General features: G+C 42.1%; 3 protein-coding genes across 3 annotated transcripts in view; all 3 read right to left on the reverse strand.

Annotated features, from left to right (window-relative positions):
* The window catches only part of LOC149298029 (histone-lysine N-methyltransferase 2A-like), a 44,374-nt gene extending 42,848 nt beyond the window's left edge, over positions 1–1,526 (reverse strand). Inside the window, exon 1 of the mRNA XM_089487892.1 lies at positions 1,239–1,526. Within this exon, the coding sequence (XP_089344018.1) occupies positions 1,239–1,526 (288 nt within the window). The remainder of the gene's footprint in view (positions 1–1,238) is intronic.
* A 6,419-nt stretch (positions 1,527–7,945) lies between these two features.
* Positions 7,946–9,298, reverse strand: LOC149298030 (ATP synthase F(0) complex subunit g, mitochondrial-like). The gene is made up of 3 exons (XM_089487993.1): positions 9,235–9,298; positions 8,335–8,495; positions 7,946–8,044 (listed from the first exon to the last, which is right to left on the reverse strand). Exons 1-3 carry the CDS (start codon positions 9,296–9,298, stop codon positions 7,946–7,948), a joined length of 324 nt encoding a protein of 107 aa, XP_089344119.1.
* A 2,808-nt stretch (positions 9,299–12,106) lies between these two features.
* On the reverse strand, positions 12,107–20,306 carry LOC149298031 (ubiquitin conjugation factor E4 A-like). Its single transcript, XM_089487893.1, has 19 exons — positions 20,186–20,306; positions 19,473–19,649; positions 18,803–18,915; positions 18,241–18,393; positions 17,938–18,097; positions 17,468–17,670; positions 17,034–17,225; positions 16,603–16,936; positions 16,330–16,456; positions 15,827–16,134; positions 15,396–15,528; positions 14,749–14,936; positions 14,410–14,510; positions 14,185–14,298; positions 13,824–13,998; positions 13,378–13,558; positions 13,094–13,241; positions 12,523–12,680; positions 12,107–12,263 (listed from the first exon to the last, which is right to left on the reverse strand). Exons 1-19 carry the CDS (start codon positions 20,304–20,306, stop codon positions 12,107–12,109), a joined length of 3,243 nt encoding a protein of 1,080 aa, XP_089344019.1.
* Positions 20,307–23,401: the final 3,095 nt, after the last annotated feature.

Here is a 23,401-nt window from a genome sequence, read left to right on the forward strand (position 1 = left end):
GCAGAAGCGCACACACCCCGAAGTAGTCTAACAGCACAACACACACCCCTTCTGCTGTCCAGCAAAACACGCACACGAAACTGGTATCACAACATACAAGAGCCCCAGACTGTAACCTGCACCAGCATTTTATACATAATATGACCTAATGAACACAAACATCCAGATGGAACCTCCGAGAGTGCAACACAGACACACAAACACACACCCCCTCCCATACACACACACACGCCATCAGCACAAAACACATCATGTATGCAAAGAAATATTCTAAGAACATGTAAAATGTTTACAAAATTCTCTACATATCTGCATTATTGTCTTATGTACAAAGCGTCCATCATCTATGCTTTCAGTACACCGTGACGTATACACATTGTGCATAACATACATATATATACCTATGTATAATTTTGTATTTACATAGCAGCTAAGAAATGACCGGTTCTGGACAGCACTTTAATAAATGAACGTATATAATATGCTGTGTATACGGGAGACGGAGAGCTATAGGGACACACCCCCTCCATGTCTCTGTAATGCTGTATGTGTATACATCATCTCTCACCATATTACAGAACCGCTCGCCCACATGCTGCGTGTGCCTGACACCCCTCTCCCAAACAGCACATACATGCCGAATGCCTGTAAACAACTCTCTAGTAACCCCAGCCTGTGCATCGCCCCCCTTCCCCAGCCACTGACGCACCTCATTCTCATACACTTTTACCTGTGCCCCCCCACAACACCTCCCTCATCCATCACACCCCACCCACTGAGCACCCCCACACCCCCCTCATTGAGTCTTCACCCGGCTCAGCCCACACACCCCACTGCCCGGGGACAGGAACGTCCCCCTTTGGCCTTCTTTGCATCCCAATGGAAATCCAGGACTTGTTATTTAATTGCCCCCTCGTGACCCCATCACCTCACATTAACATTCACCTCTGAGCCAGACCCCAGAGTGTTTCACCTCATATTTACCCCCCCCCCCCGCCTGCATGTAGTAAGGGCGCCCCCTCACCACACACCCACCTGCCCTACATATGAAGTACACCATACAACACACACACACACACATATATATATATATAATATATAAAAAAAAACACACACCCACACACATTCTCTTCTGCTTCGCTTCCACAACATGGTCCCCGTCTTGTCTCTCTTCGTACCCCCTCACACACCCCTTTGCCCCAACACCTCCTCCACGACATACGCCAGACCCTTCTCACCTCTCCGCTGCTTCCCCCGGACACGTCCCTGAATCTCCTCAGGTTGCTCCCAATCGCCACCGACACTTGCAGCGCCGCATCAAACCCGGGTCCTACCCCGACACAGCTTCCCGGGCCCCCAGGGGCCACAGCAACCCCACACCCAACATTAACATTTCCAATGGAGCCAAGGCCTGCCCAGCCTTCAACCGCATCTTCTTTTAGCACTGCTGCCAATCTGTGACGGGCCCCCAAGCGCCGGCCAGTCCCGGGCCGAGCAGGGAACCGCCACCGACAGCTGTGCGCCATTTTGTGTCCTGGGATCTTATTATCACCGCGGGCTGGAGAGCAACAGTACTGAGCGGGGCCGGGGGAGGAGAGAGGGATCCCGGAACCATGGGTAACAGAATACGTCAACATGTCATTGTATAACTAGCCTATGCGCAATGCAGCTTCCAGGGCGGGAAGAGGGAGGAGCCCTAGAACAAGACTACACACATAACCGCAAGCCGAGCGCCACAGCTTGGCTGTTACTTACACAGGACACATGGTTAGAGGAGGGGTGGGGCCCCGGGACAGGGATGCAAATCTAATCACATGTACGGCGCTAGCACCGAGGGGCAGCGGCGCGGCCGAGTGCTAAGCGCCGTAACGCATGTCTGCGCACACAGCTTTGTTAATAGCCTTGTGTGGAACGCCCTGTGAAGTCACGTGCGCCGGTAACTACGCGTCCAGTTACGGACATATACATATACATATTGCAGGGTGATTCCAGCATTAACCTACACCTGCCCAGTGCACGATCTTACTAACTGATCCTTTTGTAATAGGGAAGTACGGTAACCCTACGGGAAAGCGGCGTGTGATGGCCTAAAATGGCATCCAAACGATGCAAAAGTCCCCGCTTGACTTCTGGGGAAAATGCTTAAATTTTTACGTTTCCCTGAAGCATCTTTTACAGCTTAGATATAATGCGATGAAGTTGTACTTTACTAAGAGGGTGGTAGATATGTGAACGGCTTCCCAGCAGAAGGGGTAGAGGCTAATACAGTTGAGGGAACATGCATGGGGTGGCATAAAGCTGGCTTGAATCTAAAATTGACAGTTACCGAGTGTCCCGTTTTTTTGGGGACAGTCCAAAGGCAGGACTTTGTTCCATCTAATGTCTGCCCGAACCGATTTAGTGACAGATGCCTTTCTAGTCAAGAACAGGAACCCGAATCCTGAAATCACATCTTCCGTAAGCTCGCCATTCACTTATATATGAGCAGGGATATTCACGGCCCCGCGGAGTTACCGCGTGTCTCTGGTCATAATCGACTTACCTCAGGGGAGGACTAGCAGCATTAGCCCGGGGGCAAGTGACCTTCCGCTGTTATACTCAAAGTATGCATGTTGAAAATACATTTGCAGATAAAAGAATACTTAGAAAGGCAACAAGGAGCAAGGAAGGGATCCAGTCATCATGTAAATATTGCTCCAACCAACGGAGCAAGGAAGGGATCCAGTCATCATGTAACTATTGCTCCAACAAACGGAGCAAGGAAGGGATCCAGTCATCATGTAAATATTGCTCCAACCAACGGAGCAAGGAAGGGATCCAGTCATCATGTAAATATTGCTATGCCAGGCGCCCTGGTGGCCATATAGGGATTTGCAAGTAAAATGCATGCAAAAGCTTGCAGGTCTTAAAGCTAAATATTTTAATTATAGCAGCCCAGGGAATAATTTTCTGTAATAATCTGTAATGCATTCAATGTGTACACTTTTTCTGTACAGGGGGATTTATTATCTAAAGGGAGAGTTTGTACTTCACTGTTCATTATGGAGGGCCAACTCTACCACATTTCTCAAGTGAGAAGGAGTGGGCTGGCCCTGTGTAATGTATAATTCAATGTGTGATGAGACATGTCTAGCCAAGCTCTTCCTGCAGCATATGATCATCATGTAGAGTGAAATCAACCCACTAGAAAAGTGTACAGAACCCAAGGTGTGTCCTGAACCCGAGCGTTTGATCCCTGACCCGTCGAGGCATGGATTACACTAGACCTCTGAAGGTGTGCTGTGGTATCTGGACGTTAGCAGCAGATCCTTTAAGTTCTGTAAGTTGCGAGGTGGGGCCTCCATGGATCGGACTTGTTTGTCCAGCACATCCTACAGGTGATCGATTGGATTGAGATCTGGGGAATTTGGAGGCCAAGTCAAAAACTTAAACCCAAAAGCATCACACCGCCTGTGCCGGCTTACCTTCTTCCCATAGTGCATCTTGGTACCATGTGTTCTCCAGGTAAGCGATGCACACACACCTGGGCATCCACGTGATGTAAAAGAAACCGTGATTCTTCAGACCAGACCAGCTTCTTCCATTGCTCCGTGGTCCAGTTCTAATGCTCACATGCCCATTGTAGGGGCTTTTGGCAGTGGAAAGGGGTAAACATGGGCTATGCAGCCCCGTAAGCAACAAACTGCAATGCACTGTGTGTTGTGACCCCTTTCTATCAGCTATTCTGTTGAATTTGACCACACGGGCCAGTCTTTGCCCCCCCCCACAAGTGCATCAGTGAGCCTTGGCCACCCATGACCCCATCAACCGCTCACCGATTTTCCTTCCTTGGACCACTGCAGACCGGGAACACCCCACAAGAGCTGCAGTTTTGGAGATGCTCTGACTAGGGTGACCAAATTTTATTTCTGCCATTCACAGACACACCATGAAGTGCATGAGATCACACACACACGGGTGTGTATAGATATATATATATACCCCGTATTTGCTCGATTATAAGACGACCCCCCAAAATCTGAACATTAATTTAGGAAAAAAGAAAAAGCCTGAATATAAGACGACCCTATAGGAAAAAAGTTTTACCAGTAAATGTTAATTCATGTAAACTATTTTTTTTTTAACTAAAAGCTATGATTGAGAATTTTTTTTTATTTCCTTTTATTTTCCAACCTGCCCTCCCAGTTATGCACATCTGCCCCCAGGCTTGCCACTCCCCAGAAATGCCTTATACCCCCTATATGCCACTGTGCCCCATGATATACCTTTTATCCCTCTGAATACCACTGTGCCCCATGATATGACTTTTAACCCTCTATATGCCACTGTGCCCCATGATATGCCTTTTGATCCCATATGGGCCACTCTGCCTCCAGAAATGCCTTATACCCCTATATGCCACTCTGACATTTAGGGGGTTAAAAGGCATATTATGGGGCAGAGTGGCATATAGGGAGGTATAAGGCATTTCAGGAGGCAGAGTGGCGTATAGAGGGTTAAAAGGCATTTCTGGAGGCATTAAGGGGGGTTAAACGGGATTTCATAGAGCACTTTGCCTACAGAAATGCTGGTGTGTAGTCAGGGCAGCAGGTAGACGTCTACGTGATTCGCGTAGGCAACTTCTGCTGCTAACCGCACCTCCTTCCGGCTGCAGCAGAAGTTGTCTACACGCTGCCCCGGCTACGCACCGGGGAGTAAGAAGCACCAGTAAGTTGGGGGGGGGGCATAAGACAAGACGATCCAGGTCCCCCACAGCGCTGGATCTTAGTCTCATAGTCAGACCTATTTGAGGTCTGATTATAAGATGACCCCGATTATAAGACGAGGGGTCTTTTTTAGAGCATTTGCTCTGAAAAAAAAACTTGTCTTATAATCGAGCAAATATGTTATATATATATGCGTTAGACATGCATTTTTACCTACATAATATGTACTGATCTCTTTGAAGTAAAGGCCGTGATTGAAATATGATTTCAAAATAAGAGCTGAACTGGCAGTTAGTTTTCATTCTTATGAACGTCATATCCCCGCGCTCGGCATTATTTGCCGGCGCGTAGTGATGAGGGAGCAGTAAAGCGAGGTCTGAAGTGACAGACCTTGAGCTCTCTAATGTTGAGCCGACTAGAGTCGGCAGGCTGCAGCTGCTGATCGGGCAGCTGTGGACCCGATCAGCAACTGATCAGGCAGTGTATATGTTTACACTCTCACCTCACCCTTTCTCCAACCCTGCAAAGCGGGACAGAAGTAGGGATAGGCGGGACAGAGTCCCAAAATCCAGACTGTCCTGCCTAAATCGGGACAGTTGGGGGGCATGCTAATGTATGGAAACATAGCATGGCAGATACAGATCAACAGAATAACGCACAAACCCAGCTTTGCAGGTATAGATCAATTGGAATTCACATAAAAACTCAGCATTAAAAGGTATAGATAAAACCCCCTAAATTACAGGCATAGATCACAGGTTGCACACCCAAAAACCAGCCCTGGCATCCACACTGCCCACATAGAACCTGACCAGCACCCACATTTCACACATAGGACTTGCCATTTTTGTCCCCAAACAGCCCAACATGAGTCAACTTTGTCTCCAAACAGCCCGGCCTGTGCCATCTTTGTCCCATAAACACCCTACCTGTGCCATGTTGGTCCCCAAGGCTCAAACACCCTGCTTGTGCCATCTTTGCCTTTTCATAAATCAATTATACATCTATGATACACACAAACACTTTTACAGTCACTCACTAATTCATATTTTCATTTACATAATTCATTCACACAAATCATTTACACATATTCATTAATGCATTCTCACAAATTCATTCATTCCCACAGTTCATCCACACATTCTTTCATTCTCTCACTCATTCACGCAATTCATCCACAAATGAATTAATACTCTTACTCAGTCACATAATTCATCCACATATTAATTATTTAATTCTCTCACCCTTTATTTCAATATTTTTACTACCACCCCCTTCTCACTAACTATCCCCTCTCCCCCCTTTGTAGTTCACTTAACCTTGTAGAGGTCCTGCAGTGGGAGCACGAGGCCTCTGTCTCGCTGCTCTGCCGTAGCACGTGCTGCTTCACTGCTGAGCACCGGAATATGACATCATATTCCGGCGCTCAGCATGAAATGCCAGCACAGCGACTGAGCTAGAGGCCTCGCGGAGAAGACTGAGGGGAGCCGAGCGGTTGCTTAAAACATATTCATCAGTGACCGCTTGGCGCCCCTCTCTCTTCTCCATGTCAATAATGGCTGCACACAAAAAAAAATTAGGGAGGGGGCACTGATGCCGTGACAATGCATTGAGGCTACCCAGGACCCGGCCAATCCAGGGCATGTGGTCACCCTAGCTCTGACCCATCACAATTTGGCCCTTGTCAAAGTTGCTCAAATACTTACACTTGCCCATTTTTCCTGCTTCTAATACAGCAACTTTGAGGATGAAATGTTCACTTTCTGCCTTATATATCCCACCCAATGACAGGTACCATAACAAGATTATCAGTGTTATTCCCTTCACCTGTCAGTGCTCATAATGTTATAGCTGTTTGGTGTACGGCCCTGTGTATGCCATGGCTTATGTATCCGACTTTCGTCCTGCGGACAGCTTTTGTATAGACCCTAGAAAATGTTTTAACTGTTTAAGCACAAAAGCTTTTAATATTTGAAGACAACAGCATGTTTAATTAGTCTTGATCCATTAAATGCCTGGGTGCTACGTATGCTATGAAGTAGCACACAGGGATGAAACCATATATATATCAGGGTATTTTAAATGCTGGTATTACAGCACCTGGTATGTTTCACTGCTGAACATCACACTAATGTGTTCAGCAACATCACCAGTACAGTGATATCAGCTATACATAACTTGGTCCAGTTGCTAAAAGGCCACATTTGGGAAGTGCACATTTTTTATTTTATTTTTAACAATTTGACATCTGCATCCATGTCCTATTTAGGACATCTTTTAACCCAGCCAGTTCAAATTACCCATGAAACCATACATCTTTTTAAATTACACACCCCATGGGTATTTCATATGCTAGTATTTTAACTCTAAATTTAAGGAGTTGCTCATGATTAAAAATGTATTTATTTTTTTATATTTTGGACTTTTTGTTAACTGGATGGTTCTCCAAACCATATATAAAATGTGGGAGACTTAAAGAATAAGCGTGACCTGGAGTTCTGTATGCTATACTAAAAAATGTAAAGGCTATGATTATATAATTTTGAAACTGTAAGAAGATAATATCTTGATAAGGGTCCATTGCGTTTAAGAGCATATAGTTGATTACAGGAGCCACTGAGTTATTTGGTCTTTTCTTTTTTTTTTTTTCTATGTCCACCCTACCCTTCAGGAATAAAACAGGAACTTAAATTTGACACACAAACATACGCAGACAATAAAAGGACCGAGCACTCCAAGCTAGCCTTTTCTGATGCTGGTCATAAATACCATTGCCAAAACTGTAAAGATAGACTCAATAAGGTGGGGTGTAGTATTTTTTTCTCCACTGTGTCCTTTCAGTGAAAGTTTGATACAAAACTGCACTTGCATCAATTAAAAAAACAAACAAACAAAACAACAACAATTGACACGTTCCCTAACAGATTTGCAGCTTTTAGATTGTTATCTGTACACGTCTTGAACCTCACTAGTGGCAAGCTTTCTTTTCTTTTTTTGTCCTGTGGGCATCTGTGGTGGTATAGAGGCAATATGTTAAATACTGTCACAGCACCCAGAAAACTGCTTTATCCATTTTGTGATTTAAAAAGGTATAACAAGCAAGACGGCAAATAAAGACAGAACCACCATTCACATGAAGCAAGGGGAGAGAGAGCTTATGTCACTCTTCTGTTTATTTGAGTCCATGGGTTTCGCTTCAAAATATACAGCCTCACATATGAGGGAAATCGGTAAATGTCTTAGACGTTGTACCCCACCAGACCTCCCTTCCCAATGCACTCTCCGATGTAAAACCACATAAGGACCTCAGTGGCCACTAAACCGTTCCTCAAGGCATCCTGTTAGGGGAAAAATAAAAGAAAATTAGGGACAGAAGTATTCTTGCATATGAAACCACAAAAAAAAAAATATGATTTTTGTAGTCATGTTTTGGGAACAGTTACAGGGCACAGCTTTATTTCATTTGCATTGAAAAAAAACAGCTTGGAAAGTTTGCACTGACCCACATACAATCTCCTCCCTTGGATTTTCTGTACCGACAAGAACATATTGCACGATTACAGGGTAAAATGAAATAAAAATATGTATATATACACAATATTGTGTGTAATGCGTTAATGAGAGTTACCCGGACGGTGAGCTCAGATAAACGGCCGCTCTGGAATGATTTCACCAGTCCCTTCATGCTCTCAATGGCTTTCGGGATCTCTGCTGGAGTTGGTGGGGCGAGTTCAACTCGGGCGTAGTACCAGAACGTGGCAAGACGCGGCCTTGAGAAGCTGACAGCAGCTATAAAAGGTCAGGAACATAAAGCGAGGTTGTAATTCACACCTGATGCATTGTTGCCAACCGTTATAGGACATATGACACTAAAACAGGTAATGTGACATTTACACTGCGAGTCCAAAACAAAGCTTAATAATTTTATATTTTATTATTTTACTATTCATTGGCTTCATTTCATCTACCGTAAAACTCTTAGAATTCACTTATACAGCCAACAAATGAATGCTGTCCCCTTAATACATTACCAAAGTTTATCACAAAAACAATATTTTTGGCTAACTACTAAAATCCGTGGGGGCGATAAAATTAATATTCTGTAATTTACCATAAGCTTTCAACTACTACAGAAAAATTGTTATTTAATAAATTACCTAGGAGCAGGGAGTAAATTGGGTTAAAATGTAAGCCTCTCATTAGTAGCTTTGCAGCTGCTGAAATGTAACTGTCATAACCCTTGGCCAATATGTTAAACATGGGCTGCCTCGGACTCATGGGAGTTGTAGTTCAGCAGCGTCTTTACATATAAATTGTCTGCAACCCCAAATAATTACCGTAAATTTCTTCAGCCCTCCATGAAATTCTCCCGGTTACATCGTATATCACCTTCTAATCTCTGGTTTATATCTCCCCCCCCCTCCTTGGTGTCAGGCCTTTCCTGCGCCCTACCGGCTTCTGGGTCAGCTCCGCTATAATATTTTAAAGGCGTCCCAGCTTCTCTTCCAATGTCATACTGCTTACTTACCGCTCACTAGCTGCGGGGTCTTCGTGGCGACCGCTTTGACGAGTTTCTGAGCTGCCTGAGCCATACTGATACTGGATTACCGGGACCTGCAGCACTACTGAGCTTGGAAGCGCACTGAGATAGGAAAGTGACCTACCGGGCCAAAAACAAACGAGACGCGAAGTTAGGCTAGAGCGCCTACCAATGTCACCCGCCCAGAGCACGTGAGACTACAGTGATAGAGGATAGAGCGCCTCTTAAAGCGCATAAAGGTGCGCTGGATTGCATGAGAGAGCGCCCCCTAGCGTTAACAGGAATTAGTTACTAAAGGAGAGAGAGGACTGTCCAATGTCAGCCTCATGGTGTCAGCTCAGAATAGAAGCAGTTACTCGAGGGGAGCGCGCCCTAGTGTTATACCTCCCAAAGAGATCTGTCAGGCGCTTGTCAAACTGAACTGTCAAATGTATATGTGGAAAGAGATAAAAAGGTTTTGTACCGTGTTAGCCGTTGAGAAAACAGGAGAAAAGTATAGTTAAAATGATACCATTTATTGGCTAACTGAGAGTTTGATTGCGAGCTTTCGAGACCAAGTTGTTAGGTCCCTTCCTCAGGATTAATGCCTGAGGAAGGGACCTAACAACTTGGTCTCGAAAGCTCGCAATCAAACTCTCAGTTAGCCAATAAATGGTATCATTTTAACTATACTTTTCTCCTATGTGGAAAGAGAGCTCCATGTGTAATCAGATCTTCTCTCTCAAATCATACCTCCCAATTGCCCACCTTCAGAATGGACAGTCCCTCATTGGGACCCAAATTTCTCGGTGGTTGTTTTTGTCTTTTCTTGGAGACCACGTTTTCTCGGTGGATATCAGGCCTGGACTGACCGCCTCGCACAGCAGGCAAATTCCCAAAGGGCTCCCTTGTAACCCACCCATAGGGCAGCAGCACAAAGGGGGGCCTGATCACCTAAAAAAGGCATTTTGCAACAATGGATCTGATGTCCACCCCAGACCTGCAGCCAGAAGCCTGGTCAGGGTAGGCCTGGATTACAATGCTTATCAAACCCCCTCTGTTCTCTCCTGACACATTGTATCCTACAAATCATTGAATGTTTAAGTTCTCTTCTATCCAGAGTGTCTTTATCCTCATGGAGATGGGGTCAGCCTACCTTTTTGCGAAGCACTACTACAACTTTCAGTCTTCTTGAACTATTCCTGTCAACAGTGACTGGTTAACCGGATATCCCTTTAAATTCCCAGCCCTCTGCAGGAGATGTGTTCAGCCAAACGCATGTCCCTGCATGTGATTAACATAACACCAGTCATATATATATTATATATATATATATATATATCTTATATATATATATATATATAGCAATAGGTAAAGTATAGACGTCTTGAACACAAAAAAATACGCATGTGGGATATTATGATAATCAGGGGTGTTGGGTCGTTGTTCAGCTGTGGCACCTACTACTCCGCAATGTCAGATTGGATTCTGAGTTCAGGATTATTAAGCCTCCATATTGTGCGAGGTTTTATTAGGTGTAAACTTTTTTTTATTAAAAAAGTAAAAACCTAGATCTCACTGTGCCAACGTTTTTTCCAAAGCAATGAAATCCTGGCTTTAGAGCCACTCAGATTGCCTAATCCTTCCTAATAAGAACTAAACATGGGATGCTTAACATCATGGAATTTATTCATACATGTCATGAAATTGCAGCCGTACACGTCAAATGGGCAGGGTTCAGAATTCTACGTTTTCTCTATTCGATTACGGACATTCGGGTCGTCGTTTCTCATCAGGGTACCTGAAAGTGGTTTTAACTTACTGTAATAAAACATGTTAGTTGTGTATCGCACCTGCACAACACATCACCGCTTTTATCACCATTCCTTCAAAATCAGCTGGTTGTTTTTTTGTGACCCAACACCGTTTTCGACATTTCCATGCAGCTTTCTGACCGACATGTATGGTTTTACCAAAGCGAACGGACATGACATCATTATCTATTCAATAAAACAACTGTGTGAATTTTGCCGATACTGTTTATATTCCAGAATGATCTCAGCTTTAGAATCTATCATACCCACAGCTACAGTATTATACTTTAGGCAGCAGCAAAATAAGTGAATATTTCACAGGAACTTCATTCCTTCAGTGTCTACACATGGTAGATATTTTTCCCTTTTAAATCCTGACTTGAAAACAGGATCTTGTTCAATATACACACTGCTTATACGGCTTCACAACAATACCAAGTCCCACTGTATGTAATATATCATAATTATGTGTTACATATCACATGGCAATAAGGAGGTGACAGCCATCGAAAACCTCAATTTTAGCTTTTATTAATTTATGGATTATAATAAAATCACAGTTCTTTAACCATAATATGATCTGGGTAGGCTGTATTTTAATGGAAGCCTGTGCCCTTACTTATACAGTTATAACATCCCATCTCTCTCTCTCCATACATATAAATATACACTATTTACTTATGTCATTCACTCAGCTTCTGCTTATTAAGGAATTGTAAACTGTTATAGCGAACTTAAAATTAAAGTAACTTAATAAAACTACATTTTGGGAGGGAATCTAATAAGATCCAATATCATGCCTGACATTTGCATGAGTGTAAATTTGGGTGGTGATAACCAACTTGTCGACAGCCCATACTGTCCATTCCTGTGAATTAATCTGGTACAGGGACTCGCGGTCCTTTTTTTTAATAAGCATCTTTATAATTGTATATGTGCCGTCTGCTCTGCAATATTAAAAATGATTTGCAGCACTTGGAAGGATTCATTCTTTACATGCCAAAGTCTTCCAACAAAGGTCCTTGTGTAAAACAGTGAACTTTTGGGCTCACACAAAACAAAAAATATTAAGTCTGTGATCTGGTCTGCGATGACCCACATTCCACGTTTTCACTTTGCTTCTTGCGTTCAGACAGCCACTGCAGGATCTTCTCCTTAAGTTCAACGTTTGGTTTAATCTGATCCATGGTTAGAGGACTACGGTTAAAGGGGTCACTCTGATCACTGAAGGAACAACAAAGTTTGAATAAATGGAAAAAAAATAATGAACGTCTTAAAATAATAATAAATCATAAATAATGAACAATAAAATATTTTTTAGACAAATTGTTACCAATACAATGTTTTTGAGAGCTGCACATCTGTTTTATGCAAGTAGGAAGTGTAACAGCATCATATGTAGATCTCAGGGTATATTGGAGAAATTATTTATCTACCTAGTCACCCAGGGTGACGTAAGTCATGTTTTGAAACCAATATTTACCTGAGCAAATGCCGTGCAATAGTTGACCTGTCCACAGTGACTCGGGAGGAGGGCAGAATGACTGGGTCTGACATTACTGTATTCATAATGGGGTCTAGGAATTCATCAGGTGCATCTGCATACGTCTCTTCTTCACGCTGTTGCAAATCTGCCAAAGACTGACACAGAACAGACAAAAATATGCATTTTAGTTTGTAGGATTCATCATTACAAAGTCTTTCACTGAGTTGAAGAATAAAAAAAGCCTTTGCATACAATAAACTGTACTTACTGTAGCTTTAAGAAACATTTGCATGGCCAAGTTTATATATAAAAGGGTGTATTCACAAGAAAACCCAGACATACGCTAGAAGTTAATTCATAGAATAGTAGCAGGAGTGCTCACTGGACAATTTAGAAAACACAGGACAATTAAAAGCCATTTTGCCCATTTCTTCACTTGCTCCAGGCCCTTTAGCTTTAGCCTTATTGAATGTTCAGGATAGCCTTACGTCCGTCTCATGCATGCCTAAACTTCATTATTGTATTAACCTTTCTGGCTTATACCTGAAGACTATTCCAATTGCCTCACCTTGATTTTCTCAGCAAGGTTGGTGAATGCCACAATCATATTCCCTGGCTTGTTTATCTTTTTCAGTACCCGCACGGTTTGTGCAAACAGCATAGGTGAATATGAACGACCATCCTTGGGCACCGAAGCACAGAAATTCTCTTCATTTCTAAAATGGGAAAATAAGAACACAGTACATTTCTTTGAGCTCACTTCCCTTTATTTTTGCGTTACCTCGACACCTAAATCCGCAGACGGTACGCACTTATTACATCCATTTCATTACCAACCCCCCATCCATTTACCCCAGGTTCAAGTAGATGGTACAGATGTCAGACACCAGCTGCTGAGGCTTGAAGTCAAACTCGCTGAAATCTTTCACCTTCAAAGCTCCCATCTTGGGCCCTACCAGGTGCTGGAGAAAGTAATTGAGCATTGAAATGATGCGTTCGGCCAGGAATGGTTGAACAAACAGCGAGCGGATTTCTGTAGAAGACAAACCAACAAGTAGTTTATTGTTCATAAGAGGTCGCTAGTGTTCAAATGCTGCATTTCATGAAACTAGGTATATGTCGTACGCAGCTGTGCGGATGCCGCCAGAGTTAAAAGAAAAGTTAATGTACGAAGCCACACTTGGTCATGTAATACTTGTACACTTAACAGAAGGTTAGCGCTGAGTTTTCGTATATTCAGTTTCTCTTGAGATATAAACATGTATATGATTCAAGCTGTCTCTGTCTTTTGCACTTACCGGAGGTGAGGAAGGCCAGGGTACCGATGGTCTCATTTGACATGATGTTGTGGAACCTGGCTAACTGTCCAAACATGAGCAGATTGGACTCCTTCTCACGACGACTTTCTGCACTCAGCCCATCCCAGTCCCCTCGGTCTCTTTCAATCTGCTGGATCTTAATCTTGCTCAGGTACTGAGGAAAAGGAAAATAATTGGGTGGGTCAGTTAGACATAAATAATAAGGATGACCAAGGACAATCATGCATGGTAGAAAGGGGTAAAAAAGTAAACAAGAGGTTATTTGTTAGGTACATTAAACCTAAAAAAAAATAAACTACTGTTCACTATGTCACAAACCCCTCTCTCTTTTTTTTTTTACCTGAATGGCTTCATCCAGCAGAAAAACAGCATCATTCATCAGTAGATTGAGGAAACGTAAGAAGAGAGGGGGGTTCACAGCCTCGAGGTTCTCAGATGCATAATCTGCTAGATTCTATAAAAGATATAAAACATTTTCATTACTGAGTGACCGATTAACACACAGGAACAAGCAACTTTAAAACTAGAGGCATATTTGGAAAAAATAGCTTGAATGTTTGCGGACCTTTATGCTCTGCCGGTAATTATCTCTCCCCCACATGTACCTCAAGATGGGGTACATTGGCCTTCGATAGTTAAACTTTTGCTCAAACTGATGAGGGTCACCTACAAAAAGAGATACAGAGATCACCACTCCATGACTTAAAGTATACCTGAGCATTTCAAACGCTTATAGCCCCCACATAATGGTAAAACATCCCGCTGCCTTGAAAACGGCATTTGTAATGGAATTGGTTTTCTATTGTAATTGGTTTCCGAGTCCTTTGTCTATAACAACATGTGCACATATTGGAAAAAATAGACACTGCTTTATTTTTTCATGTGTCCCCTTAAGTGCAATTACCTGTAAATTCAATGTCAACAAACACCTTGATAAGGGCCTCGGCCAAATGTGGTGCATGGCGATAGGAACAGAAAATCTGCTGACGGTGAAAGACACTAGAAATGAGGGGGTTCTGGACCTGCTCCAGGTGAGGCATGACTGCTTCAAGAACCTCTGCGAGTTTGGCACGCAGGTGGGGATTTTTCATCCTAAAGGTCAAAAGCAAATGGTTAGAGATGAAAAAACATACTTTAATTAGTATTAGATATCCTGATTTGATACACAGAACACTTTTTAATTAGCATCCCAAGTAAATGAGTTTACCAGAGAATATTTATTCTTCTGCTTTTCTCTCTCTATGTCTCTCTATGGCTCACGGTCACAGATATCTAAAAAAAGAAAACCTACCTAAAAGTTCTCCCTCTCTACCTTACCTTCTCTAAAGTCTTAGTGCTCTAAAGTTCCTATGTTGGCATACTTATCTACACCACAATCCTACTGTCAGTCTATAAAGTGCTACCTCCTTTATGACCCTATACCGTTCCACAGTTTGTTCCCCAAGTGTCTCTCCAACCAGTATCCTCTAGTATCGGGTGGCATACTGTGCCCAGGTTTGCTCTTCTTCCAGTCCCTAGCTGCAGTCACCTTTATTTCTTGACACACTCTACCTCTCCACGCTGCCTGTGAAAGCCGTGATAAAGTCTAATATCTGCTCAAGAGATTCTGCTGCAGTTTCCAAAACATCATCTGCAAAACGCCGCAGGAAGATGAAGAAATCTCCTAAGTTGTCTGCAAAAAATTCTAAAAACAAAAACAAAAAAAACACATGAAAGTGTATGTGCTTAATTTGTATCTTTGTCTCCATTACATAAATCAACTAAGATTAGTGCAAGGAATCAATAATAATATTCATAAAATATATTTAAAAAAAAAAATCAGTTTCATCTGATTTGGCTCCTTTACCACATCTTAGAACATTAATCTCTACCACTTGTGTTAGATAAGGGCAATAAATAGAAAGATTCTGACACAAACAATAAGTAGAATTTTTCACGTCCTTGATAAAGAGCAGGTATTTTGGCATTACATGCTAACGTACCTGGTACATAGGCCAATGCACTGTGTTGTACATCAGGGATAGGAAATGTGAGGGTGAGTGGTTCTGTGCCTCTGTTGCCCAACGCAATCTGGACCAAAAGGAGTGCTGTTGAGACCTGCAGGTGGAGGCAGTTCTGGAGCATTTGGGGCTCACTGAGTGCTGTTTTCAGACATAAATAAACTGTCATTAGTCGTTCAAACTGCTCCCTCAAGCCTTCAGCCGTGGGGCTACCATTCTGTTGGGCTTCACGCCATGCTCCTTGCAGCCGATGCAGACTCTGGTTCACCTTCACCATTTGCTCGTGCAACCTAAAGAGTGAGAGAGAGTTATTTATTGTCCCTTCGTAAGCACCAATTAATTTCACATACCTAATTTAGATAAACACTCTGGGAGATAATCCATCCATGACAATATCTCATTTGTAAAATAGTTGTATGCACATGTCACTGTCACCCAAATAAACACGCACTCTGGCGTTCGATATATGGAAATCAGTTATTTACCTGTGAAAGCCCAAATGCAGCGTGTATTGGGTAAGCACTAGGTTCTCTGTCACAAGGTTGAAGCTCTGTGGGAAATCGGGTTGTTGGTCAGCGGAAGCTGGAATCAAGCAAGTCTCCTTATCCAAGCCTGCAACAAAGAGAGACTTTAGTACCCGGATCAAACAACCTTGAGCTTGGCTGGAGCAGAATTTACAAAAAAAAAAACAAAACAGTATTCAGAACTGAACAGTGTTTGAGTTTAAAGTGAAAGTCCAGCTTGTGGTCTCTATTTACCCTTAACATGTGCATTACGACTCCTACGCTCCTCCTCGTTGATCTCACGCAGAGCACAATAGGTGGGATTGAAAGTCAGAAGACGAGCAGATTTTGGTTTACAGAACGGCTGGCAGAGGCGCAGCAGGGCTGCCCCGAGATTCAGGAAGAAACTATCAGAGGCATAAGTCTGCATAAAGATTTCAGGAACTTGGCTGGCCCAGATTTTGGCACGGCCAGCATTTGCGTGCAGACAATTTCCAAGCCAGGACAAGATGAGATGCTTTGTGTCTGGTGACAGTTGAAGAAGGTTTTTCAGGAGCTGGTAAATCTTTTCGTGGAACTGCGCCATGAACTATGGAAAACAAAAACAGTGGCAAGTACCACGTTAAAGCATAGCTGAATATAAAACATTTACAGAAAGTATCCACAGGCCAAAAATGATACCCTACCTGGTGAATGTTAGATTCTTGCACTTTAATCTCCTGAGGACTGGATCGTGACGGGTTCAGGAAGTAACCATGGTTCTCGACGACTCCTGGGGTACGGAGCAAGCAGGATATACTGAGGATGACTCCCAAGAGTGTCTTCTGATATTGGTGGCCATTTGTGGGGTCCTGTGGCTGAATGTATTTTACAAAGACCTGTATGCAAAAAGTAATTGATTTGTTATTCACTAATGAAAACTGATACAAACAACTTTGCACTTGGCTCTGAGCTGGATAAGAATTCATAGGACATTCCTAAAGCGAAACTGTGATGCACAGTTAAATTAGTGACATTTCTTGAAAATCTCCTCTGCCCTCTTACTAAGCAGTAGGTCAATATAGTGGATGCAATGTTCATATGACTCCCTACACGGTTCTCCTTTTGCGTCTTTGCTTACCTTAGCTATATCTTTCTGCCGAGTGCAGTAGAGAAGGAGGTCGAGATAGGTACAAAGCACCATTTGACATAGGTCTAAATCTTTAACCCTGTCCAGGAGCTCATCAAACACAGGTTGGAAGACTTCACTAAACGTGTGCACCTCCTCGTCAGCCAAAAGTGCCTCAATTAGCTCTTCCATGAATTCTGATACCTCTTCAAAGTCTAAGAGAAAAGAAAGGTAAAAGGCACATACTTGTCTGGCCTGCTCCAACACAGAATGATATAGGTAACAGAAGGGAATTCTGGACATATATTTTGTCCATATAACATGTCTACAAAATCTCTACCAAGTCTGCTAAGGTGATAATGACAAAGTAGAGTTAATTTATATGGATGTAGAGCCGCACAGAAGATGGAAGGGTTGTGCTTTGGTACAGAGTACTGAGAATAGAAAGATATGTATATTTTTATAATTTAGATAAAACTCACATCCCCCCTGAAGTCCTTCCAACATCAGGTCCACGAACTGGGCTGGAATGTCCTGTCCTTGGTAGATCTCTGGGGTGAGCAGAACAGTGCGGGCATTGGAAACAGCCAGAGCTTTGCAGCGTACTGCATATGGCAAAAGGTTTTCTGGCACTTTTGTGACCTAAATGTACAAGATAAGTCAAAGCTAGGAACTAACAACTGCCAATACTGTCAATATTATTACAGACTCCTGGCACGCTAAACTGAATAATGGTGTGGAAAAGAGTTAAGGTGACCTTTTCAAATGGCATGTCAGGGTCTCACCTCTTTTTTAGCTCTCTGAAAGCAAGAGAATAAGTATGGGAAAATGTGTTTCTCTCCAGCATCTCTGTCAGCAGACAGGTTGGGGGATCCTGAGGATGTCATGCAGATCAAGTACTTTCCTGGCTCAGGCAGAAGAAGACGAGTAAAAAGGGCCTAAAAGAAAGATTGTGTTTGAGTGAGTAAAAACTGTAATTTTGTAAAACGCGAATAAGTAGCATACAATTAGAGGTTGGACCTGGCTTTCTTCCTGCATTCTGTTTAACAAATGAAATCAACTTCACTTTTGTGCCCTACACCTAGGGTTGCAACAATGGCCATTTTTTACATGCTGCTGACCACCACCTTCTAACCAGCGTTACAAGCAGATGTATAAACTCACACAAGGAAATCAACTACCAAACCAAGTGTATGCCTCCCTGCTTCATTTGGATGCGTAAGTTTGGTCCAGTAGTTGATTGGTCAACAAAATGTAAAAATGTGATATGTCCTGGGAGACATGACTGATATGGAAACTTTATATACCTAAATACACAGATTTGAATGCTCTGCAGCGATTGGTTACCTGTTCTATATTGTCCATGTCCAACCAATCCTGCCCATCGAGTTCTGTTCCCAGCTCCTCCAGATAAACACATCTCTGAGGAATTCCATTCCCACTCTTCAAGCTAGGATCGCCTGAAACACAAACATCCAATAACATTTTTAAACCAAAACAGATCCTGTGACAAATTCTATATATCCAGAATAAGAGGGGGGAAAAGCATACTTAGCTTAGTTTCACTGAATAAAGAGCTATGCATTCTTAAAAAAGGAAGCATTTTTGGTCTTTATATCTGTAATAACATTCTTTCAAAAGCTGTATGCTCACTACTAACCTCTCAACATAAACTACTCTGCTGCACATCCTACATATCATACCACCAGCAGTGCTCTGCACTCAAAAGTACCTCCAAGACAGATCCAATAAGTATCGCCCATATTTGTTTCTTTCTTTATTAATATATATTTTTAAGATCAGTACTATAGTCTGGAATATCTATGGGAATTGTGAATATTCTGTTATCTGTAAACGCAGAAGGCCTGGTGTCTATTCTTACACTCATCCCTGAGCAGTTTTCTAAAGCTGACAAATTATCAGAAATAATGCAAGTTATTTAAATAATATGCAGTTACAGTAAATGAGGTACTGAAATACATACATTTTAGTCCTGCTAAACCTATGGCATACGCACTGTTGTCTAGTGTTATGAGGAAAATCCTTTGAATCATGTGGTTGATATTCAGCTGCTCGCATATCTCCTGTTGTGAACGGAACGAACGACTGATTTCTGCAACCGAGTCATCACAGTCATCCAGGCTTTCAGAAATACTGTTGTCAGAGTCATCCTGGCTATCCCCTTTATACTCGTCTGACAGAGAAGACACAATGGGTTTATAATTATATAACAGTAGCACAATACATTGGAAGAACAGGCGATATTAGTGAACACACAAGGGGATTGATCAACTAAGCCCTGAAATAACCCATGTTTACACGTGTGTATGCAAACTCCAGTGATTGGCTTGAAGGGAGGCAATTATGTTTTACTCCTACACCTATATAAAACATAATAATTAGGGGTTTTTTTGGTTTGATTTTTTAAGTCTGAGGTCACTGTGCTTCAATACCATCATTGAAGAAAGTGGATAGTGATCTTGTAAGCCATAGTAAATGACGATGACTCCAATCTTCTTCTTCTGAGGCTACACTCCCTCCATGGAGATATGTGAACCCTTCCTTTCCACTACACTACTGTGTCCATAAATGCATCCATCAAGGGTTTTTGTTTGACATAAGTATTAATATAAAATGGCTCTATTTTTATGATGTGCTGTACGTGAGAGCTGCCATTGTTATTTAACTTAAGTCTTAAGCTGCTCTAAATCATGTTTTCAATATGATTACCTGTCTGCTGCCTCAGCTGCTGTTTCCGTCCAGCCACAAATTGTTGCGCCTCAGCCACAGAACCAAAAAGAGCAGCAAAAGGGTTAGCAGAAATGCTATTGTTGTTTTCTTGGTCGGTCATTTTATTCTGCCATATGTTCCATTTAGGACCAGGTCTGAAAAGATTTGATCTATTATGTTAAGTGAAGAAAAAAAAAACATATTGGAAACTTTATTAAATTAAAATATATTAGTCAGTTTACATGGTTATGCATATATCATATTGTTTTTATTGTTTTATACAGTGCCATCATATTCTGCATCAAATTCTAAACACTTGGATTTGATTTTTTTTAATAATCTTTTTATTAATTATTGACAGGAGACATTAACAGTATTTGGTGTCAAATCCCATTTTAGCAATTAACAGCAAAAGGTCACATCCATCACAAATGTAAACGCAAATTACAATCCATCAGACAGATAAAGGAGAAACGGCAAACATGTATTAGCCACTGGATTTGAAAATTTTATAAAACTTGGCAAGGTATCTGCAGGTCTGGAAGGTCGCACTATATGAAACTTAGGGCATGGAGCTCATTGGAGTCTACACAATAAAGAGGTAGTCTGTAGGGGAGTTGAGCTTGTCAACGCCTAATATCAATATGCCTTATCAAGGGGAAACATCAGGGAACTTAAGTACTTAATACTTAAGTAGTTTTTAGCGTGGTGTATAACCATTTTGTCATTGCTTGGTATTATTTTGTTAATACACTTAATCCTCGCTATTCGCAGGTATTAGATTCCTTGAAAATCCTGTGAATATGGAAATCGCGAATACCGAGCCATTGATCCTATGGAAAAAAAATGGGGTTGGGCTCCTATGGGACCCTGTCCACTGCACACTTTTGCTACTGACCACCATAAATTCATCAATTCTTATACCATTGTAAAAAATAAAAAAAAAAAGCAGCTTACTTCTTAAAACATGCATTTAATAAACTGTCTTCTTTGTAACAGTATCGCATGTACAATCTTTTTGGTGTACCAATACTCATTCATTCACTCACCCTGCCACTATTCATTCACACATCTGCACGCAAATTATAAACTCTGGAAAACATTTGCCTAACACGCATGCTTTATCACTGGGGTTCGTCACAGCCTTCTTGTTCTTAGGCACACTCAACGCACACGCCACAAATACCCGCTAGGTGCACGTGAATAACATTATTTAATTCTAGAAATGATCTATTTATAGAATACTGCCAGAATCTGCAGCACTGCAGGAATACACTCCCAAGAGGTAACAGCCTGTGGCACACAAGATTCCTCTGGAATTATTTACATTTTAAGCAGCTATTAATAAGAATGCATGTATTTGGGGTGTTAAAATGACATCACCCAAGGCTTCTACATCAAGAGGATATGGCTTTGGTTTGAGCTCCAGGGACGGTGGTTATTTACATTCTGCACAGGATAAACCGGTACATACATTTATAGGGTATTATTATAAATTACTATGATTTTAAAGCCATTAGAGACACAGTTAGGAGTAGTCTATAGGAACAGTATGGTATAATAGTATAGGATTCGGTAGTAGATATGACAGCCCTCATTACATTCATTTGGGTAACTTCAACAACGTGAAACGTCTGATTACAGACACTGAACGAAAACGGTATTAAAACAAAAATAACATGAAGGTCAAGAAACGTATAACTAATATGCACATAACACACAATCTGACAGACATACACACCTCCCATCAGCCTCTGACTCACCGTTTCCTACCTGGTTGGCACTTCCGCTTCCGCTCTTTGGTGGTAGTATGCAGAAACGTCACCGGAAGGCATGCACAGACTCTCCGGACTTTGTTTACTATCTTGTTAGTTGTGGAGGTTAGGGAGTTCGGGTTCAGGCACGGAGAGGGTCTCGACACGGAATATTAATAAATGCGGCGCAGTGTCTGATCTACTCAACACGACGTGTTCTGAATTGCAATTATTGACGTTACGTTGAAAGCGGAACGGGCGAGCAATGTACCCGTTTCACATTAACATACATGTGAAGTGACGTCATGAAACACAGGCAGGGTCTCCTGAAACAATATGAATGCATACAACTCAATAAATATTAGTACAAATATGTTTAAAAAGGCCATTGCTGAAAAATAACCTGATATATGCTAAGCAGCAGCATTATTATTTATTGTTTTATATAGCGCTATCATATTCCACAGCGCTGTACTGTAAAGGGAAAAGAGCAGGTGACGAGCAGTATGTAAGATAACAATTAGACTTACAGAAACAACAGTTGTGTTACAGGGGTTCTGCCCCCCTGCGTTTTGGGATCAATCAGTAGATGATATGGAATATGGTATAGTATAGGAGTCCTTATGTGCTACCCACCATTCTCACAGGTGGTGGCACTCTTTGACCCCATGAGAATAAGTTTCTAATTGTGTAGTGGGGCTGCTGTCTTGCTCATCAGACCCCTTTATGGCCGATGGCATACGTTATACGTCATCAGTTCAAAACCCCACGGCGCTCCGATTGCAGGGTCACTGCTGTTGCTGACCAGGGAGGTCAATCTATAGCAGATCCTCTGCGCTTCCGTGCTGGCCAATCGCGTGCGTGGATACAGCCAGACGACACAAAGACATTACTTATCAGAACTGACATTGTCTCTGTTCTCAACTTCTTTTCTCTTTTACAGAAAACAGGAAGAAACCGTGTTTTTTTTATTTCAATATTTGTTTAACCTGACCCTAAGGGGTTAATTTTTTAGATTTAACAGTTGAAGAAAGCAAAAACACAAAAATTGCTCTGGTCCGGTAGAGTGAAATAGCCCTGATCCTTGAGGGGTAAATATATACATGAGACTTCTGTCATAGTCATTAATATGGAGAATGTTAAAAGTCGGTAAAGCACTGCAGCTTCTCTCCAAGTGTAAAAAAGTCAAATAATTACCCATCTATCTCTGACTGGTGTTGGAGGTTCTAGGCTCAGGTTCTAGGTTCAGGGAGAAAGTCTTACAAATAATGGGCATAGTGGGAGATTCCCCAGCCGCTTTCCTTCTGTATCATCCACCACGCTCAATCTCTGAACACAACAAATCGTTGTTGAACGCCCCAAAACCAGTTATTCCTCTTCACTGGAAGCAAGTGATTTTGTTAAAAATATAAAGGGCTTAATAATACTGCAAGAGGCTGTGGATGTTCTGCTGCATGAAATG

This window comes from Sceloporus occidentalis, unplaced genomic scaffold (genome assembly GCF_023333645.1).
Source record: "Sceloporus occidentalis isolate IW3139 unplaced genomic scaffold, rSceOcc1.0.p SCAF_35, whole genome shotgun sequence".
Taxonomy (NCBI): Eukaryota; Metazoa; Chordata; class Lepidosauria; order Squamata; family Phrynosomatidae; genus Sceloporus; species Sceloporus occidentalis.